Below are 20,000 nucleotides of genomic sequence, written 5' to 3' on the forward strand. Positions count from 1 at the left end.
GCAGCTTGTATTCTGTAGTTTATAGCCTGCAGCTTGTAACCTGTAGCTTGTAACCTGTAGTTTATAGCCTGCAGCTTGTAGCCTGTTTCACTTTAACACGTCTGAAGTGTTTGGAGGCGTTTGCACCATCTCTCAGAATGAAAGGGATCAGGTGAACCATGAGACGTCTGCAGAAACATCTCAAATGAATCAATGCCTCCACACCAGCATCAGTTCCTCACCCTGCCTGAGACTTTTGCACAGTTCTGTATATATAATGAGTTGACAGGTTCAGTGTTGGATCAGGTGCTGCTGGACTCAAAGCATGACCTATGAACAAAACATCTTGTGGCTAAAATTAATATTACAACAACAAACACTTTTAAAATGACCCTGACAAAGAAAAATCACCAGTTTTTTCTCCCGCTTTCATGAAAAATGAACCCACCAAAACCTTTTTTTTCACCTGGAAAAAACACGGAGCAGCTGGCAGAGACGAGTATTCACATCTGCAACAGTTTCACATCTTACATCACATTCCTTTCCCTCTGTCACTTCACCAGACGTTTCACTTTAACACGTCTGAAGTGTTTGGAGACGTTTGCACAATCAGATGAACCATGAGACATCTGCAGAACTCTGTCCAGTTTCATTCAACTTGATGAATTACCTCTATTTTAAACTTGTAATTTTTCCAATTGAAAGCATTCATCACACGTTTTTTTTTGAGGAGAGTTAATAACTTGTGTTTGCATGGTTCCTGTCTTTGATATTTCTGATTTATTTATTTTTTTAACCATGCAACTTCTGTCGCACTCGTTCCAAACTGACCCAGTTCTGTTTGATTGTTAATAAAATGTAAATGATCAGCCATAAGTGTTGAGCCTCTCTGTGTCTCTCTGAGGAGAACAGGCTGCAGGAATGCATTAATAAGAGCTGTGTGATTTATGATGGTGCTGCTCCTGTGATGCTGAGCGTGTTTGGTTATAAAGACTATTCTAAGACTGTTCCATGTTGGCCCAGCGTGGCCCTGGCTCACATCCCACACATTCCCGGCGAGTTGAGCCATCGGACCGGCCTTAATGGACTCCACATGTACATTCCAGATACTTTGAGCATGAAGTAGAGGGGGCGGGGCCGAGCGGTGACCTCACCCTCCCCTGTGAGCCTGTTGGGCACCGCAGCCTCCTCGTCACACGGCAGACATTCAGACTATGTGACCGTCCCCATCAGCTCTCTGTTCGTCTCATCCCTCTAAAGTTTCTCCTCCTTTGTGCCTGAATCTGGAGCCAAACCTCAAAGGATAATATTCACAATATGTCCTTTAAAAACACCAGAAAGTGAGGTCCTACAGAGTTAACCTTATAAAGCCAAGTGTATCATATTTGATACACAAGTTTTTGAGACCTATACATCATCAGTGTGATATTTTTTTCCTGAAAAACCTGATGTATACATGTGTTGAAAAAAACAACAACTGAGCAACAATTTGCACAAAAATACAAGATATAGCAAAAATGATATGCAGGTTCCACTGGTGGATCAGTCATTGCTGCATGAAAACTTCATATCAGCAGATGAATGATGTTGTGTTATATGGAAAAAAATATTTTGCATGTTTGAGGAAAATGTTAAAAGAGAGTAAAGCCTTAAAAGGTTAAAAATGTTGGGTTTTATATGTTTTTGTTAGTTCAAGAAAAACAAACTGTGAGCAACAAATTGCACAAAAAGAATTGATGTATCAAATATGATACAAATTAGAATCATATATCCCTATTGCTTTTGGATTTTTTTTTAATTATCTGTCAGCAGGTTCAATAAACATTCAAGTTTAAAAAAAATAAAATTCTGGCAATTAATGGTTCAGGCTTTATAGGGTTAAAGAAACTAACAAAATGGTTCAATTAGAAGAATATTTTCTCTCAGTGAGAGTAAAGAGAAGAGAAGCTGGAAGGCAGATAGAAAACAAGTCAATTTGAATTTTTTTATTTTTTTATTTCTGCTTTTATGGTCAAATCTGTCCAATCAAATGAAGTTAAGATGATTGTTTCTGATCTTCTCCTTCACTAACCCACTCTCTGTGTTTGTGTTTGTGTTTGTCAGAGACGGACGAGCCCGGCGCCGTTCTCTGTCTCTATAAGACCGACAACGACTGTGTGATGAAGTTCACGTATTCGGAGCACGCCAGCGGACAGTCGGTCCTCACAGCGCTGAAGGAGCCCGGTCAGTGCTGCACCAACAACTCACTCACTCTGAAGTCCTTTTAGCTGCTCAGAGCCTGCAGGGCTGCACATTAGGGGTGCAGCGCTACAGGTAACCATGGTTACGGCTCGTACCTCTGTTTTCGGGCCACGGTTTTCGGTACAGTTTTGGCATGTTAAACTTTTTTTCTCCCAAAAATGATTCTCCCTTTATTGTGCTTGTCAGCAAAAACTGCATATTGCAGTAAATATATTATTCAGTGCACCAGTGATAGTGGAATTTAACTTTCCACAGGCTACAGAGCCACGTCATTACGTCACTGTTTTGTTTTTTTTAAACATTTGTTTATTGATTTTTCAGTGACATAACAAAATCAAGAGATGACATTACGAGAGTCAAAACAGTGTCAAGTGTAACAAGTAAAATAAAAATAAAAATAATAATAATAAAAATAATACATAAAATAATAAAATAAGATAAAATAAATAATTAAATAAATAAAAATGGAAGCGAACAACAAATGCACAGAACAAAACCAAAACACAAATAGGTCACCCACTGCTAAATAAAAGTCTAATAATATGTTCACTTAAGCAGAGATAAACATTACGTCACTGTTTACGTCTCTTTATAAATGTTGCTCCTGGCTCTGTGAGCCTACATTTGCATCCAAACACGACATAAACAACACATCTGTGCTGCTCACCTTCATTTCTATGGATGGTGATTACATTCTTATTCACACTGAACGTAAGATGTTAATGTTGTACTTTGTTGTAAGCTAACGCTAGTTCGCTAGCCTGTATCACAATGCAGTTAAACAAATCAAATGAATGAATGATACACATCTTACTTGGTCTCTCTTAACGGCACTGAATTGGTCTTGTTGGTCATGATAAAGGCGCTTCAGGTCTCTCCTGGGTATAGGGAGCAGAACAAGCCCAGAACAGTGACGGCACTTTTGGAACAAGCCCAAAAAAACACAATTTGTAACTTCTAATATTTACAAGCGACTTTTATAAATAAGAAAGCCCAAAGCAGCTTACAGTGGCCTGTAAAGCATCAGTGAAAAATGAAATGCTGGACCGAAAACCTGCGGTCCATCAGGGCGTATTGTACCGTGGAGAACGAACCGAACCGTTCAGTAATTTCAGTAATTTCAGCGTACCACTGCTGCATCCCTACTGCACATCCTCCACACCTCCACCACCAAAAATATGTTTGTTCTATTTAGCGTTTCTCTTATGCAACATAAAGAGAGAACAATTTTCAAGATGAAGCAGCCAGTGAATGTCATTAAAAACACCTTTAAAGGATAATGTTGGTTTATTCCAACTCTTGTACTCTTTTCCTGAGTTTGCTGTAAATGTTTCAGAGTGCGGCGGCGGGCCTGACGCCCTGATGGTGCTCCTCGCCGTGGTGGGCAGCATCCTGCTGGTGGGCGTGGTGCTTCTCGCCGTCTGGAAGACCGTCATCACCGTCCACGACCGCAGAGAGTTCGCTCGCTTCCAGAGCGCGCGCTCACGGGCACGATACGAGATGGTAAGGACCTGGACTTCACTCACCTGTTGGAAATATTTCTCTCAGGCAGTCTGAGGCCTCGAGGTTAGGGATCAGGCTTGTAGTCCATGGGCCAAAGGCCAAAATTTGACTTTTTGTTACCACTCAAGGTGGCAAAATCTAGTAATGTTTTTTGAAAAGGTACATGTCCATAGATGATATTTTGGTATGATAGCCCATCCAAAGTGGCAGCTTTATGACAGTTATCAGCACATAAAGTTATACACCCCCTGCAATAAATAGGCCTCTAAACGCAGGGGGCATATCCTGTTTTGTGCTCATTTTAAGATCTTTACTCATATGTTATGAGGGCATGTTTGGTATCATTGTAAAGTGTACAATGCTAGCTTTCATTTAGACCTAGTTTCGGGCCTATCTAAAAAAATATAAAGGTCAAAGGTCAAACTGTCTTAACAACTATTTTAAAACTATTTTCGAATCTAATCTCATCTAGATATGGTGATTAACAGCTGATTCGTTCATTATCAGAATGTGTGTTTATCAGCGGTTATATATAATAATATATATATATGTATATATATATATATGTTATAATAATAACTGTGTTTGTTGTGTGACCCTGCAGGCCTCCAACCCTCTGTACAAGCAGCCGGTATCAACACACTTCGTGGAAACAGATTTCAGCATGTACGGGAAGTCGTACAATGGCGGGGTCCACTGATGCTGACCGTGGGGCCCGGGGCGCGGCAGGACCGGTCCGACCAGCAGACAGACCCCTGGAGGACGGGCTGGGCGGGGCGGGGCGGGGCGGGGCGGCGGACTGAACACAGCCGTCCCCTCTGCTTGCTCCACACCTGAAGTGACATGAACTCCAGATCTGTGGCCTTTTTTAATCTCCCAGCCGCCCACAGAGACTCAGTGACGTCACTTCTTCTGCTCCTCTGTGTGTTTCTGACGGGAGACGGACTGTGAGCTGTTAGAGAGAGAGAGTAGAGGTAGTTTGTCTCGTAGCAGCACCAAGCAGCAGGACGCTGGCTTATATTTGTATATTTTTATAAACACTAAAAATGCCTTTTTTTAGTCTAAACTTTGCACCGACAGGATTCACATCAGATCATTTCAGACTGAAGCACACAGTGGTACTAACATTACTAAGCAGCAGACTCTCAGTGCACAGAGGATGTTAAGAGTCCAGTCAGTTTCTAGAGTGTGTGTGTGTGTGTGTGTGTGTGTGTGTGTGTGTGTGTGTGTGTGTGTGTGTGCGTGTGTGTGTGTGTGTGCGTGAGTGTGTGCGTGTGTGTGTGTTGCACTCACAGGGTACCAGCTACCTTCGACCTCTGGTGCTGCTTTATATTTCCCTTTTTGGTAAAAAAAAAAAAAAAAAAAAAAGTCCCTCAAAAAGACTAAATCCGGCCAGTTTTTCCGTGTCTGTGGTGCTCCGACTCGTTTATAATTAAAGGTACAATATGCAATATTACTGAACATAAAACAGAAACTGTGTTCGGGACATTTCTGAGAGTCAATTTTTGGATACGAAGCTACGAAAGCAGCAGCAGAAAAAAACATAAATATATGGAGATGAAGCACAAAGCAGACAAAGAGAAAAGTTTACAAGCAATAAGCAAAAAGTTTTCAGGATACGTTTAAAGCTCTACAATTATTATTTGACTGATGAATCAGCTGATATGAAATTGATCTTCAACTATATTTAAAATGAATTCATCACTTTTTGCAAAAAAAAACACTCTCTTGGCACAATTTTGCTGTCTTTCCCAGTTTTCTTGCAAAGTGAACAGAGATGAAATGATACGAATAAATGACGATTCGTTAAAAAAATGAACTGTGATAATATTTGTTTAATGTGTCCGAGGAGATTTTCTTTATTTCTAGTGTTAAATTTGTTTAAAAATTCAATTTGACAAATTAAAGAGAAAAGATGTTTTCAGTTTCACTTTAACAAAAAAGTAAACTTGTTTTGTTTTGAAAAGATTATCTGACCGATACAAAAGGATTCTTTAATTTGGAGAAGAAATATTTAGTAGATTTGTTGAAGGAATTTGTACTTATTCTGTTTCTGTTAAATAAATTAAAGTATCATGAACTCATCGTGTCGTTACAAACGTCCCTGTGGGCGTCAGAAACTGTGACGAGCAAATAAAAAACAATCTGTCGATTAATCTATCAGGGAGGTGAAGTGTTTACATTCCCGTGTTTTTATGCACATTTTGAGGTTGAAATTGGCCAAAAGAGACGTTCAGCTCCACAGAAAACTAATCTTTTAGATTTTTTGTTCTGCAGTAATACTTTTTAAAAACATTTTTATTGCAGAATGGAAAGTTTGTTCTCAAACTATTATTTTTGATTGACTGCATAATAAAAAGTTGGAAACTTTCCATGGGAATTAACAGGAATTTATGGGAATAAACCGTGCATTTACAAAACTGGAGTTTGCCCCATAATGGGGACTTGATACACTGTAAAAAAAATCTGTTTAATTTACGGTAAAATACCGGCAGCTGTGGTTGCCAGAACATCACCGTAAAAAATACAGTGAGCGTATGTAAATGTAAATATCAGCAAAAACTGTAATTTATACAGAATAATCCCATTACTTTTAGGATAATTGTGTCATCATGGTATTTCTCCATTAACTTTGCATGAAAAACTGTGTGTTTTCTACAGTTTATGGCGGTAGAATTTAAAGTTTTATACTATTCTTTGATTTACAGTAATTAAAAGTATCTACTACGGTGATGTACAATATTTAGTTTTATGACCTATTTCTGATGCAAGTTGATTGTGTTTTTACTGTAATTTCTACAAACATTTTTTACAGTGTATAGTATATACAGTCATGGAAAAAATTATTAGACCACCTTTATTTTCTTCACTTTATTGTTCATTTTAATGCCTGGGGAAGGATTTTCTTTAACTTTAAATATAATTCAACTGAAACATATATTTAAAATGAATGTAAAAACAATTGATGATCTATTTAAATATTATATACAGTCATGGAAAAAATGATTGCACCACCCTTAGCCATTTTCCATGGTTTTCTTGATAATAACCAGAATCATGATCAATAAAATCATGTTAAATGTCGATATCAGCTCTTAAATTAAACTCTTATCAGATATTTTTTGTTGATATTTTTATCATTATATTTGTCCAAACAAATGTACCTTTAGTTGTACCAGGCATTAAAATGAACAATACATTGAAGAAAATTAAAATTGTATTCTGTAGTTTATACCCTGCAGCATGTTTTTTTTATTTTGAATATTTCCGAAATTCCCCAGCTTAATTTCCCATGGAAAGTTTCTGGAAATTGACCGGAAATGTTCGACCCTCGTGCAGCTTTTAGTACCGACGTCTGAACAAACTGCACTTTCTGTCACTTTGCTCCAAACCAGCTGATGTTGTAGGAAACGCTGTTAATCAGTGTTCCTTTAATGCAACATTTCAAACGTTTGCCTCACATTGAGCTTCTGGGTAGAACAGAAACACAGCTGATGATGCGTTCACTGCTCCTGTGAAAACAGGAGAGACAAACTCTGGTTCATTATTTCGGTGACAATAAGAAAATCTGAAATCTCCCAGCATCTCCTTCCTCCTCCTCCTCCTCCTCCTCCTCCATCCTGTAGAGGAGCTCTGACTCGCTGCTGCAGTAAAACACCGTCATTGCTCCCACAGGAGGAGGCGCAGCAGCATGTCAGAGGAGTGATGGGAGGGAGGGACATGGAGTGTGTGTGAGTGTGTGTGAGTGCAGAGAGAGTATGTAAATAATGTAACATGGCGTGTGTGTGTGTGTGTGTGTGTGTGTGTGTGTGTGTGTGTGTGTGTGTGTGTGTGTATATAAGGTACCAATTAAAAACCAGCTTCGACTCGTTTTTACTTAAAACTCTCCAACATAAAAAGTTTCAGTTCTTCATGTACAGTCACGTTAATGTAACACACACAGCAAGAACAATAAACCTGCTTCTGTCAAGAGTGTGTTCTGTTGTTGAGGAGGAGGAGGAGGAGGAGGAGAGGAAAGAAGGACGAGGAGGAGAGATGAGAGAGGAAGAAGTGGAGGGGTAGACAGCAGGAGGAGTAAGAGAAAAAAGAAGAGGAGCAGGAGGAGGAACAGAAGAAGGGAGCAGAGAACAGGTGGAGGAGGAGAGGAAAGAAGGTGAGGAAAGACGAGGAGGGAGCAGGAGGAAGAAGAGGAGGAGGGGTAGAGAGCAGCTGGAGGTGAGAAGAGATGTGAGGAGGAGAGGGCAGCAAGAGGAGGAGAGGAAAGAAGACGAGGAGATAGGAGGAGGAGTAAGAAGAGGAGGTGAGAGCAGGAGGAGAAGGAGGAAGAGAAAGAAGAGGAGGAGCAGGAGGAAGAAGAAGAGCAGGAGGAGGAGGGAGCAGAGGAGAAAGTGAGGAGCAGAAGGGGAAAGTGAGGAGGAGGAGTAGGTCGAGCAGAGAGCAGCAGGAGGAGGAGAGGAAAGAAGGAGGTGAGGAGCACAAAGAGGAGGAGGAAGAGAAAGGGGAGGAGCAGGAGGAAGAAGAAGAGGAGGAGACCAGGCAGGAGGAGGTGAGGAGAGGAAGAAGAAGCTTGGAGGAGGAGGAGGAGGAGTGAGTGAACTTTGATGTGTGACCACAGAAAGCTGCTCTGATGCTTCGACTCCTCCTTTAATTAAATATCCAGTCACTTCAAATTAACATTTCATCATTTTACAGCTTCGTTGTTCCAGTAATAATAGTTTTGAATGTGTGTGAAACTCTGTGGTCACTTACTGAATACAGACGACTTGGAGATTTCCTTCCTCAGTAAAATGAACCAGTGGATGAAGGAGTGATCACCGTTCCTCAGAGCTGAAGCTGTCACTCTCAGCTGACAGCCGACACAACCATCATCTGCAAAGAGCATGCAGGAGCTTTTTTTAGGTCCCAAAACGGTCCCACTGAAGATGTGTAGGCGTGTTTCCATTGAGTGCTTCTTGTAAATGGCCTCTGTTCCTGCAAATTCCAAATTTCAACCCTAGAGAATATTGGAGGATATTACATACAGCCAGAATGTGTTAAAGAAACATCTGGACCCGGGGGAGGGGGGTAATATTTTGAGAAAAAAGTTTGAGATTAAAGTGGCAAATTTACAAGAATAAAATGTGCAGATTTATGAGATTTAAAGTGGTGAATCTGGGAGAAAAAAAAATGCTTTTTTCCCACTTTTGTCTGCGACATTTTTCGCAAAGATTTGCCACTTTAAATCTAGTAAATTTGCAACTTTTTTCTCGAAATATTACCTCAACTCTGTTTGTACGACTGTTTCTTGACGATTTTCCCCCCTAAATTTGTCATTTTTACATTGGAGGTGAAGGTCAATAAAGTTAATATTATTATATTATTATCATACTGATTGGTCAGATGTCATGGTGTCACTGTCTGTGACGTAGCCTGATCTTTGCCGGTTAGCTGGAAGAAATCCATGTGGTTCTAGGACCTCACAGAGAGACATGGGGACCTCATTTTGATATCCACTGAAGTTACCAAATATAGTTCCTCGCCCGATAAAGGGTTAACCAGTAGCAGGCGCCATCCCAAAGCATCACAAGCGGCCCAGTCCTCCTGCAGCAGTCTCTCCCAGCTGCAGAGCAGGAGATGTTAACCCCTCAGCATCCAGTCTGAAAAGAATCGTCACCTCAACCGTGTCCAATCGGCGTCCACTAGTCAGTAGCGGCTCAGAAAGTACCGACCCGAGGCGGCGGCTACTTTCTGAGATGCTAACTGGTGAAGTTGGGCGGATCCTCTCTACCAAACCACACCCATAGTGGCTAACTCATAAACTGTATATAAATAATGGACGTAGTCACCGTGACGTCACCCGTTGGTTTGTGGCCCGTTGGAAACATCGAGTTCAGCGTTACACTCGTCGCCATCTTGTTTCTGATACAGGAAGCAGACCATATTTGGACTGTGGAGGAGGAGAGGGATCTGATCACTGACTACAGCCTCTCTACACCTCAACCTGACTGAGAGAAGCTGCTGCTAATTCATGTTAGCATTAACTGGGATGTTAGTTTTGGCTAGCAAAAAAACAAAAACAAAATGTATCTTTCTTACCTCAGAAAACTGAGCAGCGACTCCTTGGAGTGTCTGTTAGTCCAACCAAACACTGAACAAGACATTTCATGAACAAAACGTTCAAATAAACTGTCATTAAGTGAAAATACAGTGAAAGGGTCAAAGTTATGAGGCCAAATCGGTAAACGTCCTCTTTTCTATCTATATAACGTTATATATAACTTTATTGACACGTTGCCGGCTCGCCTTGTTAGTGACCTGTCAATCAAAGGTAGCCCCGCCCCAAATCATACGATTCTTTATCTTCTATTTTCTTCTAAAAAAAAAAAATCTATTTCTTTATTTACTCATTTATTCTTAAATGTATTTCTCTTTATTTTATGCTAATTTTCTTTATATTTCCACTTTATTCTTGTTATTTATTATTTTATTTACTTTTCTCGTTCTATTTGGAGTTTTAGATCCACAAAGGTTTTTATATCTGTAAAACTTTCCTCCTGAGAAAAGTGATTTAAAAACCTGTGAAGTCATCAAAGTCTTCATGGAGCTCCTGAACCTCTCCTCACTCTGTCCTGTCAGCTCTGAACCTCATTAACACAATCAATGTTTCATTATCTGAACCACTGAAACACTCAGCAGGAAGGAGACAGTGAAGCTTTTCTGTTTATCTCAGGAGACCCTGACTCGTCACAGTGAGATCTACAACAGCACTTTTACCAAACACACTCTCCATGTTGTCGTGAATGTTTATTACAGTTTATATTATCTTAACATACTTCAAAGTATATTTATATTTTTTGTGCAGTTATTTCTCTTTTGGCACCTTTTATATTTTACAGGAATTCTCTAGTTTCCATTTCTGCCTCTGTGTGTGTGTGCGTGTGTCCGTGTGTGTCTGTGTCTCCCCATGTTTGTGTGTGTGTGTGTGTGTGTGTGTGTGTGTGTGTGTTTGTGTTTGTGTCTCCCCGTGTTTGTGTGTGTGTGTGCGTGTGTGCGTGTGTGTGTTTGTGTCTCCCCGTGTTTGTGTCCGTGTGTGTCTGTGTCTCCCCATGTTTGTGTGTGTGTGTGTGTGTGTGTTTGTGTTTGTGTCTCCCCGTGTTTGTGTGTGTGTGTGTGTGTGTGTGTGTTTTTGTTTGTGTCTCCCCGTGTTTGTGTGTGTGTGTGTGTGTTTGTGTTTGTGTCTCCCCGTGTTTGTGTGTGTGTGTGTTTGTGTCTCCCCATGTTTGTGTGTGTGTGTGTGTGTGTGTGTGTGTGTGTGTTTGTGTTTGTGTCTCCCCGTGTTTGTGTGTGTGTGTGTTTGTGTCTCCCCATGTTTGTGTGTGTGTGTGTGTGTGTGTGTGTTTGTGTTTGTGTCTCCCCGTGTTTGTGTGTGTGTGTGTTTGTGTCTCCCCATGTTTGTGTGTGTGTGTGTGCGTGTATGCGTGCGTGTGTGTGTGCGTGTGTGTCTCCCCGTGTTTGTGTCCGTGTGTGTTTGAGTCTCCCCGTGTTTGTGTGTGTGTGTGTGTGTGTCCGTGTGTTTGTGTCTCCCCGTGTTTGTGTGTGTGTGTGTGTGTGTCCGTGTCCGTGTCCTTGTGTGTTTGTGTCTCCCCGTGTTTGTGTGTGTGTGTGTGTGTGTGTGCGTGTCCGTGTCCGTATGTCTTTGTGTGTCTCCAGGTGTCTCCGCGTGTGTGTCTGTGTCTGTGTGTGTGTGTGTGTGTGTGTGTGTGTGTGTCTCCTTTCTGAGGAAAGTTATTTTCATGATTTCTGACCTTTTAGTTCCTCTCTCACTTCATTTTTTCTGCTTTTTGTCTGTATGAACAAACACTCCCTTCTTCTTCTTCTTCTTCTTCTTCTTCTTCTTCCATTCCGCTTTATTTCCTCAACGCAGCATCTTTCTGATCTGCTGCATCGTTCCTCTTTCACTTCACAATCTAATAAAAGGTTGCCGAGGGTTACGGCAAGTGAAGTGACTTCACAGTCCCACAGTTGCATAATGAAGTTATGTGAGTTTCACAGGAATATCCCTGTAAAGTTTATTATTTATTAGTTTATCTGCTGCAGCAACTAAACTACCAAACACATCAAAAACATGTTAGAAATAGTCAAATATTAAAAAAGAACATAATAAATCACAAAGGTCAACAATTACATGTTGATCAAACAAGATAAAGTGTAAATGCCAAAACCACAAATGGTTAAAAAGTCAAGCTAAATACTTGTGTGTTTCTTTTTAGTTTGCATTTTAAAATATTGATATTTATTTGAGTGTAATGACTAACAGAAGCTTTGTTTATTATCTTTATCACAGTTCTTAGAAATCTCTCTCGCTGAAATAATTTCCACCTGACAGATCTCATTTTTAACAGAAACTCTGAAGTATTTTTCAGAAGTTTAACCCTTAATAGGGCACTCATTGAAATACTTGCAAATTCCAAATTTCAACCCTAGAGAATATTGGAGGATATTACATACAGCCAGAATGTGTAAAAAAAAAAAAAAAAACATACGGACCCGGGGGAGGGGGATTTAGAGAAAAAGTTTATGAGATTAAAGTGGTGAATCTGCGACAAAAAAGTTTGCTTTTTTTCCACTTTTTTCTTGTAAATCTGAAACTTTTTTCTCCCAGATTCACCACTTTAAATCTCATAAATCTACGCATTTTTTTCTCGTAGATTTGCCACTTTAATCTCGTAAACTTTTTTCTCAAAATATTATTTTCGTATGTTTTTTTTTACACATTCTGGCTGTATGTCATATCCTCCAATATTCTCTTGGGTTGAAATTTGGAATTTGCAAGTATTTCAATGAGTGTCCTATTAAGGGTTAAAGTGGTGAATCTGGGAGAAAAAAGTTGCTTTTTCCTACTTTTTTCACACAGATTTGCCACTTTAAATCTGCAACTTTCTTTCTTGTAGATTTGCCACTTTAATCTCGTAAATTTGCAACTTTTTTCTTGAAATATTATTTAATTTATTACTCTTTTATTACACATTTTAGAAAACCGCTGAAGTTACCAAAAATAGTTCTTGGCCTGATAAAGGGTTAAATGCAGAAATGAGCGAGAAGACGAAGGTCAGAATAAAGCAGGATGAGTGAAAAACTCCTGATCTGATTTTCTTGATGTTATCAGACTTGGTGTCGGGGCGGAGCGAGAGCCGAGGATCAACTGGTTGAGTTCTGGAGCTGAATCATCAGGGAGGAGACACTAACTGTTTCCTTTTTATTAACATTGAGAAAGACAGAACATTGAGCTGTTTATGTGCTGTCAGAATAATCTGAAGGAGTATTTTAACCCATATGAACCCAGAGCCAGTAATCCTTAAAGGAAAATGATGGGGGATATACCACAGACCAAGTGGACCACATAGAACACATTTATTTATTTATTTTTATTTATTTATTTTATTTTTATTTTTTTTTTATTATTTTTATTTATTTATTATTTATTTTATTATTATTATTATTTTTATTTATTTAAAAAAAAAAAAATTTGTATTTCTTTATTTTATTTTGTTTATTTTTTTTATTTTATTTTATTTTTATTAACGAATAAACAAAGAAAAGAACAGTGGATTACTTATTAGGAGCCACAATATGAAAACAAAACACAAAAACACAATTCTAGACAACAAAGACTCAGAAACATATTTACGAATTAGACATAATGTAAACACAAATAACATACGAAGAATAATATAAAGGATAACCACAACAACAAAAATGAAAACAACGATACACCAGTACAAAGCCACACGGCGAAAACAGACAACAACATGAATTTAGCCCAAACAGAAATATAGAGAGACTGGTAATATACACAGATTCCAGGATAAAAAGAGAATCATATGAAACGTTAATTAAATTCAAAGTAACCCTTGGACCACAGCGATAGCTTTAGACTGCAGAGTAGAAAATGTTTCCATAGCAACAGTGAGAGTCTGCTGGCTCCTCAGACTGAATACAGTCTCATCTGATCATGAGCACATCTGGATCTTTAATGCTGCAGCACAACGTTTTAATGATTTAAACAACAGTTTGCTGTTTGACGAGAACATTTCCTGTTTCGACACCACAAATCTCCTCCAGCACAAAGACAGACATCTTTATAAAAAAGATCCCTAAACACAGACGCTCTCTACAAAAAGGGGCAGAGCTCAGATCTCTGGACATGTGCAGTAAGATGCTGCAGATGTTTCATCAGTCTGTGGTGGTAGTGTGTTGTTTTATGCTGCAGTCTGCTGGGGAGGCAGCATCACACACAGAGATGATCAGACTGGTCTAAAGAGCTGGTTCTGGGGTTGGAGCCAGATCACTATCAGGAATGTTTGAAGAAGAAGAATAAGAATAGATGTAAAAATGACCAAAAAATGACACAAAATGACCAAAAGTAGATGTAAAAATGACCAAAAAAGGACACAAAATTAATGAAAAAGACACAAATTGACCAAAAATAGATGCAAAGATGACCAAAATAGACACAAAATGACCAAAAAAAGACAAAATTATCAAAATAGACACAAATTAGACTGGTCTAAAGAGCTGGTTCTGGTCTAAAGAGCTGGTTCTGTTGTTGGAGCCAGATCACTATCAATAATGTTTGAAGAAGAAGAAGAATAGATGTACGAATTAGAATAGATCTAAAAATGACCAAAAAAGGACACAAAATTAATGAAATAGACACAATTTGACCAAAAATAGACGTAAAGATGGCCAAAATAGACACAAAATGACCAAAAAAAGGACAAAATTATCAAAATAGACACAAATTGGACTGGTCTAAAGAGCTGGTTCTGTGGTTGGAGCCAGGTTGGACCCACTTGAGGAGGTGGTGGAGAGATGACCTGTCAACATGTTCGAGTCCATCTTGAAATACCAGATCATCCACTACACAAAACCTTTATGGACCAAAAATAACAGCAGTGGACGGCTCCTCTCTCTCCGCTGGAGGACGGAGAGATTCAAAAGATCCCTTCTGAGTTACCAGACTAACTGAATTTCCTCTCGGGGACAAATAAAGTTATTTTGATTTGATTGATTAACCCTTTATCCGGCGAAGAACTATATTTGGTAACTTCAGTGGATATCAAAATGGGGTCGATAAAAAAGTTGCAAATTTACTAGATTAAAGTGGCAAATCTACAAGAAAAAAAGTTGCAGATTTAGGAGATTTAAAGTGGTGAATCTGCGAGAAAAATTGCTTTTTTCCCCACTTCTTTCTCATAAATCTGTGACTTTTTTTCCACGCGGATTTGCTACTTTAAATCTCTTAAATCTGCAACTTTTTTTCTCGTAGATCTGCCACTTTAATCTAGTAAATTTTCAACTTTTCTCTCAAAATATTTTTATTTTTTATTTTGGATATCTGCTGAAGTTACCAAATACGGTTCTTCGCCTGATAAATTTAATTTAATCTTCTTTGTTTATGTGATTCACTCTTTCCTGTCTGTGTTAGAATAACTCCAACAAACTGTTTAAAGGCTTCAGAGACCAGTGGAGGATTTTGGCCTGTCTGTCTCCATGGTGATGCTTCCAGCAGCTGATTGGTTGTTGAGGAGCTGCTCAGGCTGTTTAATCTGTCCTCTGCTGCCCCCTGCTGGCTTTCTGACACTCCGCTCTGCTGTAGGAGGAGGAAGATTTATAATATAAATATAATGTTCCTGCAAATGAACCTTGAAACGCCTAAAGAAAACATTGAAAATGTAAATTGAAAGCTGTTCTTGAGTAGTTTGGAGTAAATCTGAGGTCACATTTAAAGGTAACACTTTTATTCTCAGAGTCAGAATGGTGGAAATTGTTTTTTTTTTCATTGTCTGCCTGAATATTTTTGGTAAATAAAGGCCTGCAGATCATTACAGCTGGGACTTTTTAACTGGAAAACACAATGGGGGTCAAAATATATTATATTATATATATAATATTATATATTATATATATATATAATATTATTATTATTATTATTACCCACTCCCAGTTCAGATTTGATGAAGATTTCTAAAAATAAAAAAAATAAATAAAAAAAGAGCGAGAGAGACTATTTTACACAGATTTTTATAATTATCATATCATAGTTTTGATTATGTATTCAATAGTATCCTCGGTAACCATGGTGACAGACCAAATGTCCATGCATTTTGAAACCTGCAACCTCCATTCACCATTCAGGGCTCTAATGAAACATTTTGCTGTTGTGGTTGTATCTCAAAATGTTAAAATGTGGTTTTAATAAATAGAATCACAAGAATCTCAGTTTTTTCAATGATATGTAGCATGAATATCAACTCAAACACAGCGGTTCTGTACATAAGCATAACAGTGTAGTAACACCCCTTTTGTGCCATATATGGGTCAAGGAACGCTAACAGGTTAACTTTATTTATTTATTTATTTATTTATTTATTTATTTATTTATTTATTTATTTATTTATTTATTCATTCATTTATTTATTTATTTATTTATTTTCCCCCCAACTTTGTTTATTGCTTTTCTCAACAAAAACAGACACAACAGGTAACACAATACAGATGACCAAACTGAAAATAGTTAAAGAAGGGTAATCAAGAGCAATATATGAAAAAAAATATATATATGTATATTTTTTTAAAAAGACAAGTAGAATAAAAATTAAGAAAATAAATAGAGTAAAAACAACAACACACACGTCACACCAGTCAGTAGTAAAACAACAACAACAACAAAAAACAGGATAAAAACAAAAATACACATACGTTAAATCAGTCGGGAATATCAACAAAACTTAGCTTCTTAATCAACTGAAAAAAAGGCCCCCAAAGTTTCCCAAATTTGTTTGAAGACTCTCGTAAAGAAAACCTAATTTTTTTTTTCCAGTTTTAGGAAATAAAGAAGATCTGTGATCCAATAAAAAAAAATGAAGGAGGAGAGGGAGATTTCCACTTAAGCAGGAAAAGTAAAAAATGCCAGAATATCTTTCAATTCATAGGAGAGGATAGAGAAGAGGGTGAAACAACAAATAAAAAGTGTTTTCCCAGTGATTTGAGATAAGGTCTTAAAACCCAACAGGGATATTTATCTTTGCTATTATATCAAGAATGTGTTAGTCAGCAGGAGGCTCAACATGGAGAATAAACACAGTGATAAAGAGTTTATTTTAGTTGTGTAAAAGCTGATAAAACAGTAAGAAAAGTAATTTGCTATAAATGCAACACAGTGAGCAGCAGGAGGCGCCAACGTGTTGACAGTGAAACTCTTCTTCTGTCACTGTGATGTCATGATGTCATGATGTCATGTGATGTGTTCCAGCTGACTGTGATCAAGTTACACTTAGTTCAACTCTTTCTGCTGAAGTATGCAAGAAAATAGAAAATACAAATTTACCCTCCTGTTATGTTCATTTCTCACCAACAGCAATAATGTTCCTGGGTTGATTTGACCTGTTTAATTATGAACCTGGTCTCACAGGAATCCGTGGAATAGCCACGGAATCACTCAAATTTCCGTGAAACTGACACGGATTTCGCTACAATGCAAGTTAATGACAGTCATATCCCGTGGCTATTCCATGGATATTTGTTCCTATTGGTTTGTTCCAAGTCACATGACTTTCAAGGTCCCGGCGGTCAGAACAAAAAACTTGGCAGACAGTTCTCTCATTTTTAGTGAAAAAAATCAATATTTTGACTTGATAGTTTCTGCATAAAAATGGATTTTGATCATATTTCTAGCGAGAAATATATGTTTTATTTTCTAAATATTCAGTCAGTGAATGTACATAATCACTTTATATGTTGGAATAATAAAGTATCTCCATCTATATGCACTCAATACTTTGACTTGAACTACTGGAAATTGACTTTTTAATCATATTCTAATGTATTCAGATGCACCTGTAGATAAAGGGAGACACAGACAGACAGACATGCACACACACACACACACACACCAACACCTGCTTTATTATCTTACATGACTTCCTCCTCTTTTCTATTTTGAAAACAGTTCATCCACACCGCACTTTCTGGAGGAAATGTAGTTCATTTCTTACATCTTTTCTAAGCAAACTGCCAGTGGTAGATTTTTAACAGCCTGTTTGTTCTCTCATATGAACACATACACGTTGAAAGCTTGATCTGTCACATAGCTCAGCAACGGTAGAGATAATATACTGTAAAGTGTCAATAATGTATGGCTGAGAGACACCGGCCAGAGTCAAAATGCCTTTAGACATTCTCTGTTTGTTTGTTTTTTTTCACATTTTATTTCCATGGCTGGGAGCACACATGACAAGGGAGATTTAATCTGCAGGAGAGATGTTCAGCAGTAAAGTTTAGAGGGTGGTGTGTGTGTGCGTGTGTGTGTGTGTGTGTGTGTGTGTGTGTGTGTGTGTGTGTGTGTGTGTGTGTGTGTGTGTGTGTGTGTGTCACAGACCACCACAGCGAGCAGCTCTGACACAGAACAGAGCCAGAATGTGAAATCATGGAGTCAGTCAGCAGCCGGAGAGAGTTACAGGAACAAAGACACTATTCTGCTCTCTCTCTCTCTCTCTCTCTCTCTCTCTCTCTCTCTCTCTCTCTCTCTCTCTCTCTCTCTCTCTCTCTGGCATGTGTTCACTTATATAGATTATATATGATTAGTGATTATTGAACAGATGTGACCCCCAGCGCTCACAGAAAATCTTCAGTTTTCTGCTGCTGAAGATTTACAGAGAGTTTAAGTTCAAACTGAATCACACTGAACTTTACCTTAAAACCTTAATATTGAGATAAAAAGTCAATTTTAAAGCTGCCTCTTGGTGAAAACAGAAACAAGTGGACAAACAGTGACATATTTTCCTCTGTGAGACACTTTAGGACTCTTTAATAACACTAAAGTTCCTCGTTAAGAATTTCCTCTTCAAACGTGTTCACAAAGCTGCTGAGACCAACTTTTACTGTGAGAACGCTGAGCTAAAAGGAAAGGCGGAGTTGACCCTGTTGCTGTCAGTGAGTTCATGGTAGAAATATAGGAAGCATATTGTCATATAAAGATTAAATATACACTGCAAAAAAGCCAACTTGTATTTTTTGGCCTAAAACAGTGATTTAAGTTGGTAAAACTTGGAAATATAAATTATTGACATTTAGGGCAATAATGTAAGTTAGCACAACAAAGGAAGCCAGTTGTCTGCTCAAAAACAAGTTTGTGAGTTGTTGTTACTTATATCTTTAAGTTGGGGTTCAAAACAAGGGACAATAGTTCTGATAACTCTTATTTCTTTGTTGTGAAATGCGGGAAAGCAGTGAAATTCGGTCATTGGCGAAAGCTAGCGGCTAACTGATGCTAGCGGCTAACTGATGCTAGCGGCTAACTGATGCTAGCGGCGCTGCTTGTTACAGCTACAAGAGTAGCCATTAGCGTATCAATGCTAACTCAAAATTGTGGTTGCAACATTAGCTGACATTTCATAGCGGCGTTACAATCGTGCCAATTCAGCACATTGCAGAAGTTAGCAGAAGTAAGGATTAAAAGTTATTACAATGTGAAATTATAAGTTAGTACAACTTACAGTTGAGTTAACAAAAATCTGAATTCAGAGTTGAGCAAACTAAAAAAAAACTTTAAATATTTAGTTTAATTGTCCAACTTAAAATTTTATTGAAGTTTGTTGCCTTAAAATTTTGAGTTCGCCCAACTTTTCTTTTTTTTTTTTTTAGATTATCAGCCACTGACAGGTCGTGCAGCTCGTCAACAGTTAGCAGGTATCTAACTATAAGCTACAGTAACCATCCCTGACAGTGAGAGGTGCAAATGAAAGAACATCTTTTACTTGTTGCCCAACTTCTGCATGAAGGAAAACATGTTATTTCAGGAAAATTCTGAGTCAGGATGCTCCAAAAACTGAAAAAGAAGCATTGGAAAATATCTGCCTGGACCAGGCGGCAACCTCTGGGTCTGAGCAGGGAGGCAAACAGGAAGTGCCTTCAGCTGCATTCTACCAGAGACTCCAGCAGGGGGCGCTGACGGCTGCAGAAGCATTTTGGTCCATTCATTTAAATACAAAATTAGAAAACTTCTTACTTGATTTATTACCTCAGAAATGTTTTTTAGGACAACACTATGTTCTCAATCACTAGTAAAAAAAATCTTCAAGACAATTTGATGTTAATAGTGTAAATAATGACCCCATTTAGAAGAAAATAGAAGATAAAGAATTGTATGATTTGGGGCGGGGCTACCTTTGATTGACAGGTCACTAACAAGGCAAGCCGTCACCAGGAGGGAAGAAAAGCAATCTGTATCCACGGCA

The 20,000-nt window shown here is 38.4% G+C and overlaps 1 protein-coding gene across 1 annotated transcript in view; it reads left to right on the forward strand.

Annotated features, from left to right (window-relative positions):
* Window positions 1-7,693, forward strand: part of itgb5 (integrin, beta 5) — a 71,944-nt gene extending 64,251 nt beyond the window's left edge. The window contains exons 14-16 of the mRNA XM_059343358.1: window positions 2,083-2,202; window positions 3,557-3,723; window positions 4,328-7,693. Of these exons, the coding sequence (XP_059199341.1) occupies window positions 2,083-2,202; window positions 3,557-3,723; window positions 4,328-4,423 (383 nt within the window). The 3' untranslated portion in view covers window positions 4,424-7,693. The remainder of the gene's footprint in view (window positions 1-2,082; window positions 2,203-3,556; window positions 3,724-4,327) is intronic.
* The last annotated feature ends 12,307 nt before the right edge of the window (window positions 7,694-20,000 follow it).

Source organism: Centropristis striata, chromosome 10 (assembly GCF_030273125.1).
Source record: "Centropristis striata isolate RG_2023a ecotype Rhode Island chromosome 10, C.striata_1.0, whole genome shotgun sequence".
In the NCBI taxonomy this organism is placed as follows: Eukaryota; Metazoa; Chordata; class Actinopteri; order Perciformes; family Serranidae; genus Centropristis; species Centropristis striata.